General features: G+C 37.6%; 1 protein-coding gene across 1 annotated transcript in view; it reads left to right on the top strand.

Annotated features, from left to right (window-relative positions):
- Positions 1-18,605, top strand: part of IPO11 (importin 11) — a 196,689-nt gene extending 178,084 nt beyond the window's left edge. Inside the window, exon 30 of the mRNA XM_019414324.2 lies at positions 18,248-18,605. Coding sequence (XP_019269869.1) covers positions 18,248-18,412 — 165 coding nt within the window. The 3' untranslated portion in view covers positions 18,413-18,605. The remainder of the gene's footprint in view (positions 1-18,247) is intronic.
- Positions 18,606-18,833: the final 228 nt, after the last annotated feature.

The following is an 18,833-nucleotide window of genomic DNA, read 5'->3' as shown; positions in this document are numbered from 1 at the left end:
ATTATTGCTAAAAACCTTAATCAAAAATAGTTAAGTAACTTTGCCAATGTGCATTTGGAAATTTTGGCAGTGTGGTATTAGACTCAACGCTAAGTAAAGTCTTCGTGTTTATCCATGAAGAATATGGCCTCCTTTCGGAGAATGCATTTTCAATAACTTAGGTAACATTCCAGTGAACATGAGACTATTTTCTTTCTTTTATTCCTCCTTTTTCCTTCTTCTTTTTATTAATAAATTATCAGTAATGCTAATTATGTTTTTAGAAGGAGCCTGTCTTTTGAGGGAGGGGAAATTAAAGAGCCTTTACAAAGAATCCTTCTGCGTAGCAAGTTCCTATTTTGAAGTTTTGTGTTTTTTTGTTTTGTTTTGTTTTAATTTTAGAGTGAGAGTAGTGGAGAGGGGCGGAGGAAGAGAGAATATCTCAAGTAGCCTCCACACTCAGCGCAGAGCCCCAGGCGGGTCTCGTTCCCACAACTATGGGATCATGACCTGAGCCAAAAATCAAGAGTCAAACACTCAACAGACTAAGCCACCCAGGCACCCTGAAGATTTTGTTTTTAATTTTAACAATAACCTATACTCTTTTAAAAACCACAAAATTAATTATATGATATGAAATCCCTTTCCCCAAGATAGCCTTTTACTGACATATTTCTTTCCAAACATTTGCATATATAAACATCTGTATGTAGTTCATAAGTAAACACTAAAGGGGCACCTGGCTGGCTCAGTCAGTGGATTGCACAACTCTTGATCTTGGGGTTGTGAGTTCAAGCCCATGTTGGGTGTGGAGATTACTTAAAAATAAAATCTTTTTTTTTTAAAGATTATGCTTCTTGATTATTTAAAAAAATATTTTTAATGTTTATTTTTGAGAGAGAGAGAGAGACAGAGCGTGAACAAGGGAGGAGCAGAGAGATAGGGAGGCATGGAATCAGAAGCAGGCTCCGAGCTGGCAACATAGAGCCCGACATGAGGCTCAAACTCAAAAACTGTGAGATCATGACCTGAGCCGAGGTCGGATGCTCAACCGACTGAGCCACCCAGGCGCCCCTTGATTATTTTTAAATGTGGTAAATGCATGAGCATTTTTCCATATGCATACATTTAGATTTGCATCATTTCTTTGAGTAGCTGTATTTGATCACATTCCATTGAATGGATCTCCATCATATGCGTTTCTTGAGCAGCACTTTTTTTTTAATTTTCTTTATCAAGTTTTTAATTTAAATTCCAGTTACCATACAGTGTAATACTAGTTTCAGGTGTAAAATTAAGTGATTCATCGCTTGCATACAGTACCCAGTTCTTGAACAGCACTTCCAAAGGTAGTTTGCAAACAACTAGGGGCTCAAGAGTATTCTTTTTTTTTTTTTTTTTTTAATTTTTTTTTAACGTTTATTTATCTTTGAGACAGAGAGAGACAGAGCATGAACGGGGGAGGGGCAGAGAGAGAGAGGGAGACACAGAATCCAAAGCAGGCTCCAGGCTCTGAGCTGTCAGCCCAGAGCCCAACATGGGGCTCGAACTCACGGACCATGAGATCGTGACCTGAATTGAAGTTGGACGCTTAACCGACTGAGCCACCCAGGTGCCCCAAGAGTATTCTTATTTCATAAGTGATATTATGTATCAGTACTATGAGTGATGACAGTATTTGCCATTCTAAGATAGTATTTTTCTTGTCATCGTGTGGGCATTTGCACTGGTTGTGGAAAAACAACATTCCCCACCCAAAGGCAGGTATAACAGCTGGCCCTTGAGCATCAGTAAAGGCGATGGCAGCAAACTATGCTAGTAATCAGCCTCTTTTTTACTACCGTATACTCACATTTTGTTTGTTTTTTAAAGCCATTTTCATTGAGGAATGTTCTTGATGAAGTAGTACAAATGACCAGTTTCATTACATCACCACTCTCAAGTATGCATTTTTAAATACTTTCTGTGTCACGAGGGGAATGTTCTCTGTGACATCGGTTGTCATGAGGAAAAGTACTTTTGCAATAGAGTTGTGAGCTAAATCATCCGTCTTTGTCATGCAATACCATTTGAACATTGAAGAATGGCTGACAGGGAAACATGGTGATTTAGACTTGGGTATTTGACATACATTTTCTCAAAAGCCAGGCTCTCACTTTAAGGAAAAACTAAGAATTTAAAAGTATGTGCCCATTGGTGGTATGAGTTATTCAACACCCTGGACAATATGCTAGAAAGCAGTAACTTGTTTTTTAATGTACTTTTTCTAATTATGAACAAGGCTGAGCATTTTCCAGATGTTTATAGTTTGTTTATATTCCTTTCTTACCTTCTTCACCCCAGTTTTTCTATTAGAAATTTTATTTGATTGTTCGTTTTTTGCTTTAAAGTAAGAGTTCTGTGATACATTGTATTTTCCAAGAATGGCCATAATAGTATGTCCCATTCCACATGCTGTTTTGGCAGGGTGACTTGCACGCTCTCTGGGTCTCTATTTCCTTTCCTTGAAGTTGGTCAGTCTTGCTGATGCTTTCTGCCCTCCGAGTCAAATCATAAGATCTATCTTCTGCCTTGTTCCCAAGAAACATTTGTTCTTGGAACCCAGGTACCAAGTGTCCACAAAGAGAATGTGAGTCTTGTTTTACGCAGTGAACATTAACTGCTAGACACACAAATGAGTAACGCTATAGATGATTCCCCAGGAGAGTGTCATTCCCCTCCAGCCTTCAAGTCTTCTCAAGTGAAGCCCATAGATCGTGGAGAAGAGACCATCTGTTCTTACTCTTCTCCACAGAATTCCTCAAAATTTAAAAATTAGTTGTTTTATGCCACCTAGTTTAGAGTATAATCAGAAACCTGAAGAAGCTCATTAGAGATGCAGAAATCAGCCCTTCATTCTTCATCCGTGTTTCATTCAGTTTGGTTTTTGCTTTTTGTTTTTTAAACCAGGAGCAGAATTAAACTGATGAGCTTGTTGTTGCAGGGGTGAGTGCACACTTGGTGGCACCACAAGTTGTGTCTCAGTGGGTAAATCATGGAGGGGTTTTATCAGATTGAGAGTGCTGGAGTTAGTCTTAGAATGGTCTTGTCAGGGATTGGTCAGAATTTACAAACCATTCGTGTTACAGGGACAGTCAGTGGTCTTAATTTTAAGTCCTTAAGTCCCAACTGACCGTCAGGTCAGTTCCTCACTTGTCTTCGCTTGGAATGCATGGACCTAAATGAGTGGTCTTAAAAGACTGAGCAAGATAAACATTGCTTGTCTTGCGTATCATGGTTTAGGGTAGTTTTTCTGTTTTCTGAGTCCTGGTAAAGTTCTGCACATTGTGGTCTCTCCTGCATTTCACAGATATTCCCTTAGAGCTATCAGGGGGCTTCTCACTCCCACGCGTACCCCCACACCTACTTCATCAGACTCATTTTTGGAAAGATGAGCTGTTAGCTTTTGGGCGTAAACAGTGTAGATTTGCACTGCCCTTTGAGAGGGCTTCATTGTGTGAGTGAGTTTTCAGTGGTGGTAGTTGTCATCTTCTTTAATCGTCAGCAGTTTGTTCACTTTTGACTTTGTTTTCTCACTTTGCTTTTGTTTTATCTGGTTTTTATGGAAACGCTACCCCATGCTCAAGAACATCATTTCTCATGTTTTTATTTCGTGTTATTGATTTCATTTAAATCTTTAATCCAAGTGGAAATGTTTTTGATAAAGGAGTGGAGGAGAGTGTCCATTGTTCTTCGATACAGCTCTCCTGTGCCACAAAACTAATCAAAAGTGTATCTTTTTTCTGCTGTTTTGAAATACCACCTTTGTCAGATAGTACAATGCCAGATTTGCCTAGATTTATTTCAGAAATCCATATTTGTAGTCCCTTGACCTTACTATTTTAATTACTCCAGTTTAACAGTGTATTTTTTACACATTAATGATGTTTCTGAGGTTATTTTACTTGAAAATTTATCATTATATAATTTTTAAAATAAACTGAACACTTTTATTAAAGAATTGTTTAAAAATCTCAATTGAAAATGGGAGTTAATGCTAATTAGAAAACACCAAAAACCATATTGTTTGAAAGTCAGAGACTTAAGACTTTGGCTATTTTAATGCTAAGAATTGCAGGTTTATTTTCCTTCTAGGATATTTTGTAGATCAATCTCATAATACTCCACCTTGTTCTTTCAAGCATGCATTGAAAACAATTGCTTCTTTGTGGTCTCAGCCTAACTGAAATAAAAGACATACCTTGTATCAAAAGCTAGGGTGTACTACCGTGATTCAGGGTCAAATGAAGAAAATCAAAGAACGTGTCTATTTCCATTAATTTAAAACTATCTAAAAATAGTTTAATTCTCCTGTATACAGTGATATGTTCAAAAATGAAACATTACTTCTGCTGAAAGGGGATTTATTAAACTAAGGAATTTACTTATTAAATGGTTTGGATGTCACTATATCCTAGCCAATTTTTTTTTTTTTCAGTTTTATTTATTTTGAGAGAGAGAGAAAGAAAGAGCACAGCCTGGGGGGGGGAGGGTGAAAGCGAGGGAGAGCGAGAGAATCCCAAACAGACTTCTCCACACTGTCAGCGCAGAACCCAACACTGGGCTCGATCTCAAGAACTGTGGGATCGTGACCTGAGCTGAGCAACCCAGGCGCCCCTCTCCTAGCCACTGTCATTCATTTTTACATGAACCCAAGCAAGGTGAAATGATCTGTGACAGACCTTAATACTGCTTTTGCACAAATCAGTTGATACTTATTTTGTATCTCACATGTGATAGTCTATGTGAATATCCTATGAATAAGTCATCCAATTTTTCTTGGATTGTCCCCTTAAAATAAAACACTTTAAAGTAAAACAAATAGAAAGGGAGAAGGCTTTTGTTATAGAAACTATTTAAGTGTTGAGACTTTCTTTCAACTTAAAGCTGAATTAATTTCTTCCCCACCACTTTTTTTCTGACCTGGAAGAAACTTCAATGAAGAGACTAATGAGTTTCTTTACTAACCCATTACAGTGAAAATTACTTTATGTCCTTGTGCGAGTTACACGCAGTTACATTTGCTTCTAATGCAAACAGTGGGTCCTTGTAGAAGAGTGATTCTCAAGTGATTGTTATTTTATTCCCCCACCCCCCAGGAGACTTAGAGCATTGTCTAAAGATATATTTTATTGTCACAAGGCTGAGAAGTACTACTGTAATTTAGTGGGTGGGAGCCAAGAATGCTGCTAAGCATCCTACAGTACTCATAACTGAGTAATAATTCATTTTATTCCACTGAACATTGGGTAGTTGGAGGAGTGTCTCTTCAGAAACATTGATGTAGTTACCTACTGTGTACCAAATAGCGGCCAAGTTGTATAGGGCCCGATATGCCAGATAAGTGTGGTGGGAACTATAATCCCTTTCATCCCCCAAAGAATTCCACGTCCTAATCCCTAGGTCCTGTGAATAGGTTACATCCCCCTATGGATATGTTTGGTTACGTTGCAAAGTAGAATTAAGGTTGCTCATCAGGTGATTGTAAAGGAGATTATCTAGGTGTTGCTGTTGCTTTGAAAACAGAGGAAGACAGCCCCTAGAAGCTGGAAAAAGCAAAACAACAGATTCTCCCCTAGAGCCTTCGGGAAGGAAAGCTGCCCTGCTGACACACCTTGATTTTAGCCCTGTGAGATGGTTCTGGACTCCTCATGTATAGAACTATAAAATAATAAATGTGTGGTAGTTAGGGCAACCATAGGAAGCTAGGAATTTGGATTTTGTTTGGTAGGAATAGGCAGCCATCAGAAAGTTGTCACCAAAGCAAAACCACAGTAAGACACCACCTGTCAGGGTGGCTAGAATAGAAAGACAAGAAATGACAAGTGCTGGTGAGCATGCGTAGCCACGCTGATAGGGTGGGAAAGAGGCAAGCTTTCAGTGTTGCTGGGCTTGCTGCTACTTAAGAGAATTTTATAGCATTTTCCATTTCCAGGATCTTAGCCCCCTTCCCCATTCACTTCACTACAAATTAACTGCTTCCACTCAGTGATTACTGATGCCATTTGATATGTCCACATGTCCAGCTAGCTTTCCTTAAACCTGAGTAACTGAGAGAAGTATCTTCTGTTTCTTGTCTGTCCTCTTTGCCTCTCCACACATTCTCCCTTTATCTCCCCCTGCGTGTGTGTGTCTCTCTCTCTCTCTCTCTCTCTCTCTCTCTCTCTCACACACACACACACACACACACACACACACACACACACACACACACACAAACTACCCCATTCCAAAAAGCAGGTGATGCAGCAGCCCTTTTACCATTTAATATAAAAAATAGTGTTGCACCACTAATTTTCATCTTACCTTAACCTCCCCCTTTCATTGCGTTTAGCATTACAAGGACCATGATTTATTTTATCTTTGAATCCCTGCACTTAGAATGGTACAAAATGGGTTCTCACTAACTTTTTGTCGAATTAGATGTTAGTGTTAGCAAATTTCTTAAATCCTTAAGTCAGCAGTTAACATGAGCTATCTACTGGAGATTTGGGTGACCTTCATTCAGGAAAGATCTGGCATTTGGTTACCTCCATGTTAACTCACTGCTTTGTAATTGGTTCTAAAGCTCTCCGTGTACTTATTTCACTATGGATGTATTCCTTGAACAAAAACCAAAGGTAACCCTCAGAGATTGGTACATGTTCATTTATAGTTCTAAATCTCACGGGTGTTGTAGATGTTCTGATTGTCGTTTATTTCATTTTTTGTGATCTAAACGTTAATAGGTTTAGTTCTCTGAGATTTAAGTAAACTATACTGGTGAAAGTGGGGCAGATATTTTGAAATGCTTGAATTGTGGTGTTTTCTAATTATTTGTCAGTGTGTTACATCTTTGTTCGTGCAACGGTGGTGTTTTGTTTAGTTTTCCTTTTGGCTTTTATGTATCATTCAGTAGTACAGGCACCGGCTGTGAGTTCCTTGTTTTGCACCAGGCCTCCTTCCACAAATAAATACACAACATAGTTTATTTAAATCATGCATGAAATCATTTCAAGTACTCTAGTCAATTTAGGCTAAATAGCCACAGAGAACAGTATTTCCCTTTCCAGAACTAGTGGGTTAGTGCAGGTCTTAAAATACTGCAATTTCTTGAATGATTTTGCTGTATCAGCAGATGGTCATGATGGCAAGTTTTGTGCCCTCATTCATTCCCATCATATTCTGTCATTTTTATAAATTATTGATGGTTTACAATTTGATGAAGTGATCATCCCAGTTTTTGAAATAGATTGAGAGCACTGACTCGTTATTAAACTTTATTGCCTTTACAGGTTCCCTTTTAGCATTTCTTATTTATAGCACTTAACTTTTTAACCTTTCATTTGATAGCTTGATCTTGTGAAGCATTTTATCAAAAGACTTGAGATTCTCCTAAGATGTGTTCAGTGATCTCACTTCTTGGAACCAAATAGGCAGTTGGAACAATAAGGAGACATAAGGAAGCAGGTGTGTCCTGTGTGAGGTTGGCTTACACTTGTGATGTTCGCATCTCTCAATACCTTTAATAACAGTGTAGGCAAAAATAAGTGATATTCAGAAAACGTAATCCAAGGTGACATTTAAATTGTAACTAGAAATCTCATCTGGTTTTTCCTATTTCTCTTTGTCCTCTTTCCATTTTCTGTATCACCTGGAAACTACATATAATTGGCTCAATGTCTTATAGAATATGTTTGGTTTTATAGTCTATTGTCTCACAGAACGGGCAAACAGGAGTAGTGATGACATTTCTGGAAAGGAAGTAGAATCAAAGGCAGTGCTGAGCACTAACACACTTAGATATGTCTAGGAGGCTGCTGTTTCTTAATTTAGGAATACTGATCACACACCCCTAAACATTCTGTTACACTTTGTTATATAATCATTTTTACTTTGATGATAACGTGAACGGAAGGAGGACATGTTTCTATTTATTATTTATTTCTATTATTTCTATAGAATTTATTATTAATTTAGTTATATATTAGAATTGATCTTTTTTAATGTTAGAGATAACTCCATGAAGATAGTCCTTAATTTATTGCTATGATTGGTTTACAGGAGAAATGCTTTTATAAAACAGGTAAAGGTTCATTTCAAAAGGCAGCATATTTTTATAGGATTCTAAAAACACACCTATGGTCATAACTTTTTTATTGGTACAAAACTTATTCTCCTACACATTACCATTTTGTGGTATCTTATCATCCCTCTGGCCTTCTGAGTAAACTGGTGCTAAGGATAGCCAGTGGTGGTCTTGTGATCTCTAGGTTTAGTTGAACCTAAGACGGTCTCCTACTGGGTATATGATGACAGAACTGAACAATACTACCAGTAAGCTTAATTTAGTTCCTGTAAATAAAAATTCTATCCTATAAATAGAATATGCCTTTTTAAAATGTTCATGAAATATGAATAAAGAGGAGGTATGTGTGGGGGGGTGAACATAAATATAAAATATTAGGTAAAAAGTCACATATAGCTTCAGGGATTATACATGCAGTTCCTGGCTAGTCAGTGGAAAATCTTGTCAGAATGGACAAGTTTTTCATAAAATATAATTGCCAAACAAGTTAACAATTAAAAATCATGAAAGAAAAGTTTTAAGTGGATTCCCCATTTTTCTAAAAACAAGCAAAAATTTTTCCATTAACAGTGTTTCTTATTTGCTCGTTTTCTGAATGGTTTTACTAGAATGTACTATCAATTTACAAAAATGTGTAGTTTAATGCATTTAATATTGCTAATGACATCCTTTCAGCAGCAGCTTATCTTCTCTCTCTCTCTCCTCTCCCCTTTTTCCTTTTTCTTTCTCCCCATTTTTCCTTCAGTCCTTTTTTTCTTATTTTTGGGCTGTCACATTTTAAGGAAAAGATAGAACTTAAAAAACTGTGGGAATGTCAGGAAAATAATAAACAGAAGAAAGAAAATAGTAAATTTTTGTATTTATGAAAATAGATGCAGAGAAGTAAGTTACCATTAGCAAATTTAACCCAGCATTAAATTCACCATTTATTCCTGTAAAAACTCTTACTGAATTAGGAATAGAGTAATGGGACTCTTTAAAAACAATGTTTTAATGTTTATTTATTTTGAGAAAGAGCAAAAGACAGCAAGTGGAGGGGCAGAGAGAGGGAGAGAGAGAATCCCAAGCAGGCCCAAACTCCCGAAACGTGACATCATGACCTGAGCCAAACCAAGAGTCGGATGCTTAACGGACTGAGCCACCCAGGGATCCCTAAAAAAAAAAATATGACTTTAACGTGATGTTTTAAATGACTGTTTGAAACTAAACACAAACATACCACTGTTGAGAATGATCAAAGTGAGAGTGCCACCTTCTAGAACAGACCCCTGGAATCTCAATATAATAGTTTGTTGTTGTTTTTTTTCCTACTCAGGGAAAGTACAAAAAGAAGATTATGAGTGGGTATGTAATTCACAGAGTCATTCAGGGATGACCCAGATATATTGATGATTCTTCTGTCTAGTTGGAGAGAAAAAGAATGGGTTATGACACATCTTTTTTGTTCACATTCTCTTGACTGGGAGTTGTGGTCTATCTGGGTACCTAGGAAGCAGGATAAAAATTTTCAGTGATAGTCTGTCACATAGAATTTTTAGCCAATGTGATGAGAACAAGCAAGGGTGTATTTGAGTGAGTGTAGGTATTAAGTACTGGCAAAGAAAAGGCGAGTCATTAGTCATTTAAATGAATGTTTATGCCAGAAAAGTCCAGGAAAATCAACAAACCAGCTATGAAGAGAGTTTAACAAGGTAACCAATTAAATGATAAACATGTAAATGTATGTTGGTGTTACTAGCAAACCAGTTAGGAAAAGCAGGCAAAGTCCAAATCCTTATAGTGTGGATTTTTATGTGATTTGGGGAATCCTTTGGAATTCTAGAGTCAAAAGTAAGGCTCAAAAGAGGATTAAACTTTTGGATGGTGAAGGAGTCATACAGTTTGGAAAAAAAAAAAAAGGATCCTGACTTTCTCTGTTTTGCATACACTAAAGCAAAAGGAACCCAAAAATGTCTCATTGAAACCAAAGGAGAAAGAAAGCCCTGAAGAGCATGTAGAAGTAGGTGGTGGTCTATGGGAATCAAGTCTGTAGGGCTTGGAAGTACCAAAGAGTTTTTAAGTGTCATGTATTTTATTGAGTCTGTTACTTGCATTTATGTTAATGAATATGAAGATATCTATAGAGATTTTTGTTGGGTTTACTTGAAATCTTAGTCCTCAAAACCGTTTTTTCCAAATTTTTCTTTAGCACTCTTCCTCACTCAAATATGTATCAGATTCTTACGAGCTTTTAAAAATTCGAGTGCCTGAAACCAATTACATCAGAATCTCTAGAAGTGGGACTTAGACATCAGCAGTTTTTAATATTCTACAAATGGTTCCCAGTATGCTGCTAAGGGTGAAAAACACTCTGTAAACATATTTAGTTATATTGCTGTGGGTTTCCTTTTCTCTTTAGAATTTCTTATTTTGAGTTTTAAATGAAACAATCTTATGTAAAGGGGCACCTGGCTGGCTTAGTCATTTAAGGATCCAACTCTTGATTTTGGCTGAGGTCATGATCTCAGGCTTCATGGGGTCAAGCCCCGCTTTGGGGGATGAAAGTGCAGAGCCTACTTCAGATTCTCTCCCTCCCTCTCTCTCTCTTTGCCCCTCCCCCGCTTGCACACATACTTTTTCTTTCTCTCAACATAAACTAACAAAAAAATGTACATAAAAGGTTTAGTCTGTGCCTAGTACATGCCCTGTTTGCGGTTGGAGTTTAGTAAATGTAGATAGAATATTTTGATTGCTGTTTAATCACTCTGATGAGGAACATTCCCTACGGAAACAAATGTGAAGAAATAAGATGTTCTGTTGCTCATATCTGGGCTTGGCATATTTACTTTGGCTCATTGATTAAATTGTGTGTTTTGCTCACGCTTACTTTGTAGATTTAAAGCACCTTGGAAGGCGTAACCAAAGTAAGACTGAAACTAGAGTAAAAATACCCAATTAGTAATGGTCTGGGACTGATGGAGAGAAAAAATAATTATATCAGAAAACCTCGGTAATAAGCTAATTGCTAAATTGCAATTGCATTTTTGTCCCTGAGACATGTATGTATGCATTGTTACTTTTATCTCATGACGTCTGGGTTTCAGTCATTCTAGACATAGCAATGTAAAATAGCTCCTTTATTTACAGGTTCGTCAAATAGAAATTGTAGTCTAAATTCCTCGATGGACAGCTACAGCAGGGATGATAAAATCTCACTCGCTGCCTTGGAATTTGGATTGCACACTGGGTTTAATTAGTGACTGAATTTGCATTGTTGAGCCTTATTGATGAGATGGGCTCTGGTTGGCATCTACAGCACTCAAACTCCTTGGTAAGCCACTGGTTAGGAGAGTTTATATCCAACAGATTCTAAAAATTTAGATGTAGATGTATTTCAGAAATTGACAATTCCCTGTATGAAACAGAGGTCAAAAAAGGGAATTTCAAGCCAAAGATATTTTAATCGAACTAAGAACATTTGAAGACCACAGGGTTAAATACATTGTCATAGGCAAATTTTCCTTTAAGATTTTTGGTCTGTTGCGTTGCTAGGGTGGTTATACATAATCTACCAGGTTTCATGGAAAGTATATCACTATTCTTACAAAAATCTTCTGTAATTTTCTAGGGTAGGAAACTTTTTCTCTCTAGCAAAATTCCAACCGAAATAACTTTACAGTAAATAATTTCCAAAAAATTATCGTGGGTCTATGGAGGCTTATAAACTGAACAATAATATGAAAGGCCACATGACCTAAGAAAAAGAAAGGATTCAGCTATCAAATTCCTGCTGGGTGAAATTGCTGATTAATGCAGTGAAATGTTTTTTCGTTTTAAGGAATCAAAATCTCAAAGAATAAGAAATGGACATTCTGGTAAGTAGCACCACAGGAGCTAAAATCTTGTACCAACTCTAAAGACTAACTACCTTATGGTTTGAAGCAAACGTCAGAAAGCTATAATTACCAACAGAGGAATCTGATACACAGTTCATCCAGAACCATTCTTTCTTAAAGTAATAATTTCAAAGTCAAGGAGTACCAAACTACTTGCTTATTAAAATCCAATGTATGGACTTTTGAAGTGAGTCAGAATATTAGTACTTAATTTATTTGGCATTGTCTTGGAGTCAGGAATTCTGGGTAATTATCTTCTAATATCACAAATCTATTATAAGGGTTCTAATTTTATCTTAACCATTTTAATGGAAATATTTAAATATTATGTCCTTCCTTGAAGGGTGAGAGAGCGGTTAGGCATATGGATGTAATGGAAAGAGAACAAAACCAGGAATTTGGAAGTCTGTATGCCAGTTCTCCTGTTGTCATTAACTTCAGAAAAATCAACCTTGAATGTCACTCACAGCCTAGGGACATCATTTTTTCCTCATTTCAGAAATGAACTTGCCCGCCTTGCTATTTAGATGCTCTATAATTGAACACTTGGGTAAGTTAATTGAGGCATCCAGAGCAGGTTGTCCTCGTACCAGATGGCCACAGAGGGATGTACTTTTTTAGCTTCTTAGTACCTCTTTTTTAATTTTATTTGTATTTTTAAATTTTTTTTAATGTTTTTTTTATTTTTGAGAGAGAGAGAGAGACACACACACACAGAATCCGAAGCAGGCTCCAGGCTCTGAGCTGTCAGCACAGAGCCCGATGCGGGGCTCAAACCCATGAACCATGAGATCATGACCTGAGCTGAAGTCAAATGCTTAACTGACTGAGCCACCCAGGTGCCCCTTTTAGTACCTCTTTTTAAATATATTATAAAACTTGTTTATTGTAGTCTCTCTTGTCAGTTTTCCTTTTGTTGCCTGTGCGTTTAGTGTCATATTTTTGAAATCATTGTTATGCCCAGTGGCATGAAGCTTTTCCCAAAATTGTGGGTTTTTTTCCTAGGAGTCCGAGGTCTTATGTTTAAGTCTCACTCATTTTGACTTGATTTTTTGTGTGGTGAAAGAGAAGGATTTCATTCTTTTTCATTTGGCTATCCACTTTTCTCAACACCATTTGTTGAAGAGACTGTCCTTTCATTGTTTACTTTTGGGTGCCCTTGTTGAAGATCAGTTGACTATATATGTGTGGAATTATTTGTGAACTTCCTGTTCTGTCTATTGCTCTGTATACCCAACATGGTACCTGAAATCCTAGTCAGAACAATTAGGCAAGGAAAAGAAATAAAAAGAATCCAGATGTTAAGGTAGAAGTAAAACTGTCCCTTTTTGCGGATGATGTGATCTTAGGTATAGAAAACACTAAAGACCTATTTAAAAAAAATTGCTGGAGCTAATAAATTAAGTAAGGTTGCAGGATACAAAGTCAGTATGAAAACTTCAGTTGTATTTTCTGTACTAAATGAACTATCTGAAAAGGAACTTAAGAAAACACATCCCACTTAGAACTGCATCAGAAAGAATACAATAGCTGAGCATAAATTTAACATAAATATAACAATTGAGCATACATAATACACTTCAAGGAGGTGAGAGACTTGTACCTTGAAAACTACAAAACGTTGATGAAAGACATTAAAGACACAAGTAGATACTCATATTCATGGTTTGGAACACTAGATATTAAGATTTCCATACTACGCAAGGCAATTTTCAGAGTCTGTGCACTCTGTCAAAAATTCCAATGGCATGTCTTACAGGAATAGAAAACACAATTCTAAAATTCATAGGAACCAGGAAAGACCTTGAGTGGCCAAAACAGTCTTGAAAAAGAATAAAGCTGGAGGCATCACACTTTCTGATTTCAAAATCTATCACAAAGTAAATAAAACAGTATGGTACTGGCATAAAGACAGACACCCTTTTTATTTTGGAAGAGTTTTAGGTTTTCAGAAAAGTAGCAGAGGTAGTACAGACCTTTCCTTCTCATGTGCCCCTCACTCCTTTTCCGTAATGTCAGCATCTTACATCAGAGTGCATTTGTCAAAATTAGGAAACCAACATTGGTATATTATTGCTAACTAAACTTCAGGTTTTATTGAGATATCGCTGGTTTTCCACTAAGGCTCTTAGTTGCAAGATGTGGTCCAGAGTACCAAAAATTGCGTCTCATAAAAATTGCGTTTTTAATAGTTTTGTGTCTCTTCCCATTACTCCCAGTATTTCTGTATTGTCAGCTGGGCCTCAGTACTGTTGGCTTTGTTTTTTCTGTAGAGGGTTTTTACCTTCTCATATTTGTACATCTGAGCAAAGATAACCACACTTGTTAGATGTGTTCCAAAAAAGAATAAACAATTTCTGAATTTGTAAGATTCTTCTGTGATTAATTTGTTTGAATTTGGGAATGTGGATTACCAAACTGTTTGGGTCTTTCACCTCTGGGAAATTAATTCCATGCCTCCCAATATATTCTTGGTGTCTGAGGTTGCCAGATACTGAGCTCACTCTGGTTTGTGATGTGTTGTTGTCCATGACCCCTCAGTGATAACATCTTGCAAAACTGTAACATCACAACCAAAGTAGTCAGGATATGGAACATTTCCGTGGCTGCAAAGACTCCTCATTTTGCCCTTTTATAATTAAACCCACTTCCCTTCTGCCTCTGATACCTCCTTTAGTTATGAATGACTTTTTTTTTATTGAAACCTGGATATTTTTGGTTTTATTAGACTGAATCTTACTGCAGATTCTGTTTTAGCCACCTTCTTTTGACAGTGCTGTGGCAGAAGTGGCTGTGCCACTTTGTTACTGTCAGGTGGGTGCAGAAAGCCAAGTTCTCCACTCGGCCCCTCTCCCCGTGAGAGGAACTGAGAGTTCAAGCTCCCCGAGTGTCGCCACACACACGCTATTGGGGGATGGGTGGTTCGAATCCTTTTAACAGCCTGGTGTGAGTAGAGGTGGGGCCATAGTTTAGTCTTGGTGTTGGGCTGAGTGAAATAGACTAGTTATCATCTAAAGTTTTCTGTCTTGCTTTTTGGTCCCTTGGGTAGAGAGCAGGCTTTTTGTTGGAACCTTTTTTTGGTCTACGTTTGTTACCATGTCCAGGTTGCTGGCTTCTTCAGGCCCAAATTTGGGGTATATGATGCAAGAAGAAAGCCTGGGACTCAGTACTGTGTCATTCCTTCAGTTCTGGGTGTCTCCACACACACACACACACACACACACACACACACACACACACACACACACACACACACGTAATGTCCAGGAGTTTTAGTTGTACTTACCTGAAAGAATTAGAAGAATATTTTACTCTTATTTTGGAATTAGAAGTCTACTTCACATCTACTTTTGCAATGTGGTTTTCCAACAGCAGAGTTATCTTCCTAATTATAATTTGCTTATTACACTATAAAACTAATTATTTTCTCAGGAGCATACCACCTGATGAACATGTAAGCTTTCTGTATTTTTTCACGTTAAATCATATAATTGAGTTTATTATGTAATGCGGGCATTATTTATATAGTATATATGTATTAACTGTATAAAAGCAACAGTTGTGAAAATGATAATTAGTGACTTTAGTGGTTTTTTTTTAATTTTTTTTTTAACGTTTATTTATTTTTGAGACAGAGAGAGGCAGAGCATGAACGGGGGAGGGTCACAGAGAGAGAAGGAGACACAGAATCTGAAACAGGCTCCAGGCTCTGAGCGGTCAGCACAGAGCCCGACGCGGGGCTCGAACTCACGGACCGCGAGATCGTGACCTGAGCCGAAGTCGGACGCTTAACCAACTGAGCCAGCCAGGCGCCCCGAGTGTTTTTTAATTCTATTGATGGCACTATAACATTCAAAGAAATTATATCTGGAGTTTTAGTGGGTATGCAGCAGTGATTTTTCTCGAGAGAATCATTTTATTAATGTATTTCAAAAAACTTATTCAAAAGAAAGTATTGGGGCACCTGGGTGGCTCAGTCAGTTAAGCATCTGACTTTGGCTCAGGTCATGATCTCGCGGTTCTTGAGTTCAAACCCCTCATCTGGCTGTGTGCTGACAGCTTGGAGCCTGGAGCCTGCTTCAGATTTTGTGTCCCCCTCTCTTTCTGCCCCCTTCCCTGCTCATACTCTCTTCTGTCTCTCTCAAAAATAAATAAGCATTAAACAAATTAAAACAAAAAAAGAAAGTATTCATACCTGTGATTTATGACTATCTACCACAAGCCAAAATACACATTTATTTGCTTACATGATATTTTTAACTGAAGAAAATAGTTGTTGTGGTGGTTGTTTTAAGATTTTTTAAAGATGTGCATTTGGAGATCTTGTGTGTTTTGTTTTCCCTTCCTTCTCCCTTCAACAACTTTTCTTTCAAAAGAGACTAATGGTTTTTTTAATCTTTGCATGACTGGTCAATATACTTTAAAAAATACTATACTGATGCCTTGGTGGGATTTAGTATGGCAGTAGTTTTCCTTTTTATTAGTCAGTTGAAAGTTAAAGGGTGGAGATTTGATACATTAACTGTTTGCAGTTTTTTATAGCAGATTGAAACAGCATTTAAACTACTCTCCTAAGCTCATTTCAGTAGTTGGGGTAACTTATTTGAACATTAATTTCCAGCTCAGCTCTGTTTCCCTCATATTGTAGCAGATGGTTTTAGTTACAGATAGTTCATGATATTTCAACAAAGTGCACATCCTCTTTAGCAAAAAAATCTATTTCATAGTAATGAAAATAATATCGAACATAACTGCATTTTGCTTAAGAGAACATTTACTTTTAAATGTTCGTCTTCAATTTCTGTGCTTTTTGTACAGTGATATCTTCAGGCTTGTGAAGGCAGGGGTTTGTGTTGAGAGTTCTTTTCTCCTCTTCACCTGCAATGAATACTGAATGTATCCTTGCCTTGGATTTATCATGTAGCTCTGGAATGGTCCCTAAGGGGTCTCATTTCAAATTCATGCCATGTATGTCTCTGCCTCTCAGTTAGATTTTCCATTTGTGGTCATTATTTTAAAATTTCTTTAAATTGCTCAAACAGCAGATGTGATTCAACTGTTTTATCTACCTAAAATTGAATATCCGTAAGGAAGGACAAGAGTTTCTGTGCAGCCATATTGGGCACACACACTCATGTATTTTACTGACGCCTTGCAGATGTTCACCTTTATTGATAATGGGAGAAATGTACAGCTTAAAGTAGAGTGTATTATTTTTCACTTCTTAAATTATAAAGCATTTAAATAATGGTAATTAATACCAGTGGTAAAAACAATGTCACAAGCTGAAAACTCTCTTACCTTTTACATTTGTACTAACTGTCGGAAAAACAACTTGATAATGTGTATCAGGAGTCATAAAATCGTCTGTGTCCTTTAGTAATTCTTCTAAAATAGAAAAAGGCATAAGGGAGTAATCTGATATGTAGAGGAACAGTGCTTGTGATAGGTTATTCAGGAAAATTAGTTAAAATTGTATTTTAACTATACCATGATCATTTCAACACACCTATAACCAAAAAGATGATAACATATATAGATTTAGAGTTCTTAAAATGTGTTAGAGTAGAATTTTCATGTGATATACAAATGCAAAGAGCAGCACTAATTGTATATATTGTGATATTGTGTTTTTGTGGATCACGTGCACAGAAAAGCAAAGGAGGCCACAGTGTTTTCTGTTGTGATTGTTATTGTTAGGAAGCAGAATGATGGGTTATTTTCAATTGTATTTCTTTTGTTTTCCAAATATCCCAGTGGGAGAGGAGGGGTATGTGCTTGTTTTGGTTTTATAAATGTTTTTCTTTATTATTTCTGTCTCTGTCTCTCTCTCTCTCTCTGTTACCAGAAGCACGTAGGTAAGTAGCAGAGCCGTCCAGGATAGGGCGCTTTCCTCTGTCAGCCCCGAGGGCCTCCCTGAGCTGCCTCAGTAGCACCTTATCTTCCTCAGAGGAGCCCTGGACAGTTGTGTTGAAATGCTCTTCGGCATGTTCTGTCTAGAATACTTTGTACCAGGTTTCAGTTCTTTACATGGATGAAGCCTGCGCTGTTGAAGAGTTGGGCTAATCAGGCAACTTAGGCTCAGAGGCCCTAGGGAACCGAGGATAGACAAATTGAAATTTCCTTCGGCAGACTTTGGCACAGTGTGACTATTTGAGGATCTCTTGTGAGAAGGGAGGCAGAAGCAGTCCTGCGGCTGCGGAAGAGACTACGAGATTTGTAGTCCCGTGTAAGGGGGAGTTGTGTTTGCCTCGTTGACGCAGTGTGGCTCCTCTCTGTCCCATAGCTGGCTCTGAAGGACCCGGTGCACACAGTGTCGCTGCAGCAGTTTATCTACGAGAAGCTGAAGGCACAGCAGGAGCTCCTGGGAGAGCAAGGCTTCCAGTCCCTCATGGAGACCGTGGACACGGAGATCGTCACCCAGCTGCAGGAGTTTTTGCAGGGCTTCTGAGAGCAAGTGGCGTGTGGCTGCCTCCCCTTTCTGAAACAAGCCAAGGACCCCAGCCTGCCATTGGTGTGTGCCAGCCTGCTGAGAGGATGAAGAACTCCCTCGTGTATGCCTATAAAGAAGTGAAGACCATACATTTTTACTACCAAAATGAGTGAATAAATGTAAATCCCGCACAACTAAAATCACAAACCTATTCCTCAAAAGAATTTAATTTTATATTTAAGAGGGGCCCCGTGTTTACTAGATATAGATTTGATGACACTAGCTGCTTAGTTTTCTGTTAAGAGAAGACACCGTTTGATTACCTTTTAATCATGTGCTCTTAACGCTTGAGAAGATGAAGGTTAATGTCTGCTGTTTTTCTGCAACCAAAATTAGTATTAATTTGGCTGCTGTATCCCTTTTTTAAGCTAATGAAACT

Source organism: Panthera pardus, unplaced genomic scaffold (assembly GCF_024362965.1).
Source record: "Panthera pardus isolate Hobbes unplaced genomic scaffold, ASM2436296v1 HiC_scaffold_2, whole genome shotgun sequence".
Lineage (NCBI taxonomy): Eukaryota > Metazoa > Chordata > Mammalia > Carnivora > Felidae > Panthera > Panthera pardus.
The sequence above is the reverse complement of the archived record's forward strand: the minus strand, read 5'-3'. Positions and strand labels throughout refer to the sequence as shown.